The 8594-nt window shown below is 46.2% G+C and overlaps 1 protein-coding gene across 1 annotated transcript in view; it reads right to left on the bottom strand.

The window, feature by feature from the left end:
• Positions 1–206: 206 nt before the first annotated feature.
• Positions 207–8594, bottom strand: part of LOC142140739 (antizyme inhibitor 2-like) — a 65821-nt gene continuing 57433 nt past the window's right edge. Inside the window, exon 9 of the mRNA XM_075198580.1 lies at positions 207–543. Within this exon, the coding sequence (XP_075054681.1) occupies positions 283–543 (261 nt within the window). The 3' untranslated portion in view covers positions 207–282. The remainder of the gene's footprint in view (positions 544–8594) is intronic.

Raw genomic sequence — 8594 nt, 5'->3', positions numbered from 1 at the left:
TTGTCATCAAACTCAAGGCAAGTCTACCACTTTTAAACGCCCTTACCACCACTTTGACCACTGGCCACAGTTATAAAATATATAATAATGTTTCTGGTAAAAATGTTCAATAAAGTTTATTTTAGAATATAATATGTAAATGAAAGGAGTATATTTAAGAATATATAATCAGTATATGTTAGAAATAAGACAGATAACATGTGATGCACCACCACAGTAAAAAGCAAAAGCTAAATATTCTGCAATTAGTATTGTATATGAAAACTTAAAATGAGAAAAGGCCTATAGATATATATTGCTCAACTTGTGATAGTTTCTCAAATATCTTCTATTTTCTTTGCTGAGAATGTAATTCACATTTGGAGAAGGAAATCCGTTAAAGATGGTTCTCAGAGTCATGTGATAAGCTCCCATATTTTGGAAAATGATCCAATCCCCCATTTCCAGCTCTGGTAGCTCAATTTCTTCAAAGAGTATATCCTTTTCTGTGCAGCAGGGTCCCCAAAGTTTACTGGGGAAACATTCTGCCAAAGGGAGCATGTCCTGTGGGGAGAGAGTTATAAAACATGGTTATACTTATTAGATTGGCTTATTAGAATAGCTGGGACCTTCTCTCTAGGAAGTAAATTACATGGATTGGTAAATCCAATAGTGATAAGGTTTGAATGACATATTCAGAGTCAATGGTTCTCCTAATCAGACGGCTTCCTCCACTGACATATAATAATTGAATCACTGTGGCTAAGTGGTTAGCACTTCTGCCTCACAGCGCTGAGGTCATGAGTTCAATACCCGACCAGAGCCTTAACTAGTAGGTTAATTGGCTGCTATCAAAATTGACCCAAGTCTCTCTCTCTCTCTCTCTCTCTCTCTGTCTGTCTGTCTGTGTATGTTAGGGAATTTAGACTGTAAGCTCCAATGGGGCAGGGACTGATGTGAATGAGTTCTCTGTACAGCACTGCGGAATCAGTGGCGCTATAGAAATAAATGATGATGAAGATGCTGAAAGTGTTAGAATAAATCTACACACTGAAGGATGGAAGCAATAACCTTTATGCTCACCAGAGTTTCTTTGTTATGTTAGGGCTCAGGGTAGTGATGGGTTTAAAAAAAACATTTACATTTAGGACCTAAAGGACCCACAAAAAAAAACATATTTTTTTTTAAACCACCCCTCTCCCATCACAATAAATCATGCTTTCCAATTTTGTAGACCTAGCTTCTGCGAGATACAGAGGAAAGGTCTAAAAAGTCAGGGCAACCTAATATATGTATGTATGGCCGTCCAAAGGATGCTGTCACGGGCACTAGGAGTCTTTACCCAGGGATCACCAGGTGATAGGCTTACCAGAGCAGTATAGGTGGTAATATGGTACTCTGGTAGCAGGGTGATCACGGAACAGGAAATAGCAGATGATGAGATGCTCAGGAAAGTCTATGACTAGCAGCACTGGCAATATGGAGGTAGTAATACACGAGGAACTGTATGGACAAAGGACACGTGAAGGTAGTCAGTGGTCTGCGGTAGCAAGTTGTACCACTGCTATAGTGAGGAGGAATGTCCAACAGAAACGAGGAGGTGATGAGAGTCAGCGGTCTGCGGATAGCAAGTTGTACCGCTGTCTGAGTGAAGGAATGGAATCCAAGTGGAGATATCCGGGGAGTCAGTGGTCTGCGTTAGCAAGTTGTACTACTGAATATATATGTGAGGAGGTGCACGGGGAGAGACTGCAACACAATATATACACGGGCACCTTGACTTTGATCCACAGTAATATGCACAATATAAATGTATAAATGACTGAACAATACTGCCAATATAGAAAGTCTCTTGAAGTAGTCCAGCATAAGATAACACAGTCAATGATGGCAATAGACTCAGCGGATAGCACACTCCAGAGGAGAACCAACACAGTCCAGCAAGGTATGCAATACACAGCACAGTCAATGAGAAGTATGCATACCGTGGTTCAGGAGGCAGTCAGACAGGAGTGCAGAGATACCTGAACGGCAGGAGGCCGGCAGGATGCGAAGTCCCTGGATGGGTGAAGCGGTGGTCTAGTAGGTGCAGCGCACGGGAAGGTAGACCAGCAGGGAACACAGGAAAGCGTGGAGAGCGGATCAGCAGTAGATGGATGAGTAGTGCTGAGGAGTAGCAGCAGCGGGTCTCTGCGGGAACACGGAGGTAGCCAATAGCAACCAGCAGGTGCAGTAACGATGGGACACGGGAGAGCAGAGTTGAACAGGCACTGTTGATCACGGAGAATAGCGGGTAGCAATAGTGGAGGCAGACTCAAGAAAACACGGGAGCGTTGACAAGGACTGAAGACTGAAGCGCACAGAGGCAGCGGATAGGAATCAGCCAAACAGTCACGATGAAACACAGACGGGTTGCAGGTTGAAGACTGTAGTGCACGGAGGCAGCGGATAGGAATCAGCTAGCAGTCACGATGATGAAACACAGACGAGTTGCAGGTTGAAGCCTGTAGTGCACGGAGGCAGCGGATAGGAATCAGCTGGCAGTCACAATCATGAACAGGTGAGTGGATGTGGTTGAAGCCTGTAATGCACGGAGGCAGCGGATAGGCATCAGCTAACAGTCCCAATGATACATGGTAGAGTTGAAGTGATTAGAAGACTGTAGTGCACGGAGGCAGCGGATAGGAATCAGCTCACAGTCGCGATGATTCAGCAGATGGTAGAAGTGGTATGGGAACCACAGTAGCAGAAGTGGTTTGGAAACCACAGAGGTAGAAGTGGTTTGGAAACCACAGGAATCAGCAGGGCTGAATAAACAAGGAAACACAGGAACACCTTCAGAGACTCACGGGGAATGAGACTCCAAGATCAGGCACTGTGGTGATGACCACAGGTGCTTAATATAGGGAGGTTGCCTGATCTGCCAATTAAGTTAAAGGAACATACACTGGAGGTATAGAAAGGGCTGCGCATGCGCAGTCCCTCAGGATGGAGGACGGCCACGGTTCCTAAATGTCCGGGAGGAAGCACTCACAGTCCGGTGAGTGACAGTACCCCCCCTTTTAAAGGTGGGCACAGAACGCCTGGAACCGGGCTTGTCCGGATTTTTGGAATAAAACTTCTTCAGAAGGGCAGGAGCATTAAGATCTTCAGCTTTGATCCATGAACGCTCCTCAGGACCAAAGCCCTTCCAATGAACGAGGAAACGGAGGACTCCTCGCGAAATTTTTGCATCCAATACCTCAGTAATCTCGAAATCCTCCTCCTGATGAACTTGAACTGGCTGCGGTGCTGAGGAAGGAGTCGAGAAACGGTTGATGATGAGAGGTTTGAGCAAGGACACATGGAAGGCATTGGAGATCCGAAGATTCTTAGGAAGAAGAAGTTTAACACATACTGGATTGATAACTTGAATGATCCTATATGGACCAATAAAACGAGGGGCGAATTTCATAGATGGAACCTTCAAACGAATATTTTTGGTAGATAACCAGACACGATCTCCAATTTTTAGTGGTGGAATAGCCCGCCTCTTCTTATCTGCGAAAGACTTATATTTGTTAGATGTCTTCTTTAAACAGGTTTTGACCTGAGACCAGATATTTTTGAAGGTCTGACAAGCAGTCTCCACAGCAGGAACTTGGGTGGGCGGGAGGGCAGGAAATTCCGGAAAAGACGGATGGTGACCGTAGACCACAAAGAATGGAGTTTTGGATGATGACTCATGGTACATGTTGTTATGGGCGAATTCAGCCCAAGGGAGCAATTCTACCCAGTTGTCTTGGTTGGCTGAAGAGAACATCCTAATAAAAGTCTCAAGATCTTGATTGACTCGTTCCGTTTGTCCGTTAGATTGCGGATGGTAAGACGATGAGAGTGCTAATCGTATGCCCAAGGTTTTACAAAGGGCCCGCCAGAATCTGGAAACGAATTGTACTCCTCTATCTGACACAATCTCAGACGGACATCCATGGATGCGGAAGATTTCTTTAATGAAATGTTCAGCCAGAGTAGACGAGGAAGGTAAACCGGACAGAGGGACGAAATGAGCCATCTTCGAAAATCTGTCTACCACTACCCAAATAGTATTGTGATTCTTACTTGGTGGCAAATCAGTAACGAAATCCATACTAATATGGGTCCAAGGCTTGGACGGAATGGGTAGTGGTCGCAGCAACCCTGCTGGAGTTCTGCGGGAGGATTTGAACTGAGAACATAAATCACAGGAAGCAATAAACTCTTTGACGTCTCTCCTCATTGAAGGCCACCAGTAACTACGAGAGAGAATCTCAAAGGTCTTATGTTCACCGGCGTGTCCAGAAAAACGAGAGGCATGGAACCACGAAAGGATTTTCCTCCTCAGAGTAGGAGGCACGAGGGTCTTCCCAAATGGTAGCATTTTGGTGGATGAAGCAGCCAGAGAAATACATTTGGGGTCTAGAATAGCATGGTTGGGAACCTCTTCTACATCAGAGGACGTCACAAAAGCTCGAGATAGAGCGTCAGCTTTCTTGTTCTTAGCAGCTGGTTTGAAGGTTATAATTAATTCAAAACGGGAAAAGAAAAGAGACCATCTTGCTTGACGAGGGTTCAAGCATTGAGCAGATTGCAAATATGACAAGTTCTTATGATCCGTGAAGATCGTCACCGGATGGCGAGCTCCTTCCAACAAGTATCTCCATTCCTCTAATGCAGCTTTGATGGCCAGCAACTCCTTGTCCCCGATAGTATAGTTTTTCTCTGCGGGCAGAAGACCCCGAGAGTAGAAGGCACAAGGATGTAATTTTTGTTGCTCCGAGCGTTGGGAGAGAATAGCTCCTAAGCCCACATTAGAGGCATCTACTTCTAGGAAGAAGGGGAGTGTCACATCAGGTTGTCGCAGAATGGGAGCAGACGAGAAGGACTCTTTGAGGATTTGAAAGGCTTGGAGAGCCTCAGATGACCATTGCTTAGTATTAGCCCCTTTCCGAGTTAAGGCCACAATGGGAGATGCAATGGATGAGAAGTCTTGAATGAAGCGTCTATAGTAATTGGCAAAACCTAAAAAACGCTGGATGGCACGAAGAGTAGTTGGCTGAGGCCAATGTAGTACAGCATTTACTTTGTCTGGATCCATCTTCAGGCCAACTCCGGAAACTATATACCCCAAGAATGGAATCTGGGGTAACTCGAATGAACATTTTTCCAATTTACAGAACAATGAGTTTTTCCGAAGTCTGGAGAGGACCTCTGCCACATGTTGGTGATGAGAAGGCAGGTCCTGTGAGAAGATCAATATGTCGTCCAGGTAGACAACGACACATACATATAATAAGTCCCGAAAGATCTCATTGATGAAACCCTGGAAAACCGCGGGGGCATTACACAGCCCGAAGGGCATTACTAAATATTCGTAATGCCCATCTCTGGTGTTAAACGCGGTCTTCCATTCGTCACCGGAACGGATTCTAATTAAATTGTAGGCACCACGAAGATCCAACTTAGTAAATATCCGAGCTCCCTTGATGCGATCAAATAGCTCAGTGATCAGCGGAATGGGATACCGATTCTTGATAGTAATGGCGTTGAGTCCACGAAAATCTATACAAGGGCGTAATGATCCATCCTTCTTTTTGACGAAGAAGAACCCAGCTCCAGCGGGAGAGGTGGAAGGTCGAATGAACCCACGCTGGAGATTCTCCTGTATGTACTCAGATGTGGCTTGAGTTTCAGGTAACGAGAGAGGATAGACCCGACCCCTGGGAGGAGTCTTGCCAGGTAGAAGGTCGATCGGACAATCCCAAGAACGATGAGGAGGAAGACGTTCAGACTGAGCTTTATCAAACACATCGGCAAATGAAGCATACTGAGGAGGGAGTCCCGGGGAGGAAGATGAGATGGAAGATTGCTGTACTTTAAGAGGAATAACTTGAGAGAGACAACGATGGTGACATTCAGGCCCCCAAGACGTAACTTGAGGGGTGCGCCAGTCAATCTGGGGAGAGTGACATTGAAGCCATGGAAGGCCTAAGACAATCGGACTTGTCGTAACAGGAAGAATTAAAAACGAAATTTCTTCATGGTGTAGTACACCAATCTGAAGGGTTACTGGAGACGTACTCTGGGTGATGAGACCATTGATGAGACGTGATCCATCTATAGCCGTCACAGTAATGGGTGTTTTTAAAGTGATCACTGGTAGGGACCATTGATTCACTAGTGATTTAGAAATGAAATTTCCTGCTGCTCCGGAATCAATCAATGCCTGTGACTCAAAGGATTTAGTAGCAAAGGAAATCGTAACATCGAAAGCGCAGACTTTAGATTTCATAGACAATGGAGAGGACTCCAGGGACCCTAACTTCACCTCTCCAGAACTAGTTAGGGCCTGGCATTTCCCGATTTCTTAGGGCAAGAACTGAGCATATGTGTGGAATCAGCACAATAGATACAGAGTCTATTCTTTACTCTTCGTTTCCTCTCTTCTAAAGATAATTTGGAACGTCCTATCTCCATGGGAATCACAGAAGGTGAAACTGGACGAAATTGAGGGTTTAAACGAAGAGGTGCTTTAGCAGAAGTTGTTTTCTCAGATTCTCTTTCACGAAATCTCATGTCTACACGATGGCAAAGAGAGATCAAATCTTCTAGTGACGAAGGAAGCTCTTGGGTAGTCAGTGCATCTTTAATTTTATCGGAGAGCCCCTGCCAGAAGGCGGCAACTAATGCTTCAGTGTTCCACTGAAGTTCAGAGGCTAAGATCCTAAATTGAATGACATACTGTCCTACTGTATGGGAGCCTTGTCGCAAACGAAGAATGCTGGAAGCAGCGGAGGTCACACGACCTGGTTCATCGAACACACTTCGGAACGTGGAAATGAATTTGGCACTATCTTGTAGAATTGGATCGTTTCTTTCCCACAGAGGGGAGGCCCAAGCCAGGGCTTGTCCAGAAAACAATGAGATAAGATAGGCCACTCTGGAACGATGGGTAGAAAAATTTTGAGGTTGGAGTTCAAAATGGACTGAACATTGGTTAAGGAAACCTCTACAAGTTTTGGGGTCCCCGTCATATTTTGACGGAGTAGGCAGGTGAAGCGTAGGAGCTGTAGACACCTGGGATGGCACTGGGGAAACGGAGGAAAGCACAGGAGCTTCAATACTAGCTGTAACAGTCTGTCCAGATGTTCCTTGGGAGGTTAACGATTGGTAACATTGAAGTAACAGCTGTTGGCGAGCATCCTGTTGCTCCACACGGCTGACCAGATGCTGCAGCATCTCTTTAGCAGTAGGTTCCGTATCTGGGTCTGTCATGGCCTGATCTTACTGTCACGGGCACTAGGAGTCTTTACCCAGGGATCACCAGGTGATAGGCTTACCAGAGCAGTATAGGTGGTAATATGGTACTCTGGTAGCAGGGTGATCACGGAACAGGAAATAGCAGATGATGAGATGCTCAGGAAAGTCTATGACTAGCAGCACTGGCAATATGGAGGTAGTAATACACGAGGAACTGTATGGACAAAGGACACGTGAAGGTAGTCAGTGGTCTGCGGTAGCAAGTTGTACCACTGCTATAGTGAGGAGGAATGTCCAACAGAAACGAGGAGGTGATGAGAGTCAGCGGTCTGCGGATAGCAAGTTGTACCGCTGTCTGAGTGAAGGAATGGAATCCAAGTGGAGATATCCGGGGAGTCAGTGGTCTGCGTTAGCAAGTTGTACTACTGAATATATATGTGAGGAGGTGCACGGGGAGAGACTGCAACACAATATATACACGGGCACCTTGACTTTGATCCACAGTAATATGCACAATATAAATGTATAAATGACTGAACAATACTGCCAATATAGAAAGTCTCTTGAAGTAGTCCAGCATAAGATAACACAGTCAATGATGGCAATAGACTCAGCGGATAGCACACTCCAGAGGAGAACCAACACAGTCCAGCAAGGTATGCAATACACAGCACAGTCAATGAGAAGTATGCATACCGTGGTTCAGGAGGCAGTCAGACAGGAGTGCAGAGATACCTGAACGGCAGGAGGCCGGCAGGATGCGAAGTCCCTGGATGGGTGAAGCGGTGGTCTAGTAGGTGCAGCGCACGGGAAGGTAGACCAGCAGGGAACACAGGAAAGCGTGGAGAGCGGATCAGCAGTAGATGGATGAGTAGTGCTGAGGAGTAGCAGCAGCGGGTCTCTGCGGGAACACGGAGGTAGCCAATAGCAACCAGCAGGTGCAGTAACGATGGGACACGGGAGAGCAGAGTTGAACAGGCACTGTTGATCACGGAGAATAGCGGGTAGCAATAGTGGAGGCAGACTCAAGAAAACACGGGAGCGTTGACAAGGACTGAAGACTGAAGCGCACAGAGGCAGCGGATAGGAATCAGCCAAACAGTCACGATGAAACACAGACGGGTTGCAGGTTGAAGACTGTAGTGCACGGAGGCAGCGGATAGGAATCAGCTAGCAGTCACGATGATGAAACACAGACGAGTTGCAGGTTGAAGCCTGTAGTGCACGGAGGCAGCGGATAGGAATCAGCTGGCAGTCACAATCATGAACAGGTGAGTGGATGTGGTTGAAGCCTGTAATGCACGGAGGCAGCGGATAGGCATCAGCTAACAGTCCCA

The sequence above is a fragment of the Mixophyes fleayi genome, chromosome 2 (genome assembly GCF_038048845.1).
Source record: "Mixophyes fleayi isolate aMixFle1 chromosome 2, aMixFle1.hap1, whole genome shotgun sequence".
In the NCBI taxonomy this organism is placed as follows: Eukaryota; Metazoa; Chordata; class Amphibia; order Anura; family Limnodynastidae; genus Mixophyes; species Mixophyes fleayi.
The sequence above is the reverse complement of the archived record's forward strand: the minus strand, read 5'-3'. Positions and strand labels throughout refer to the sequence as shown.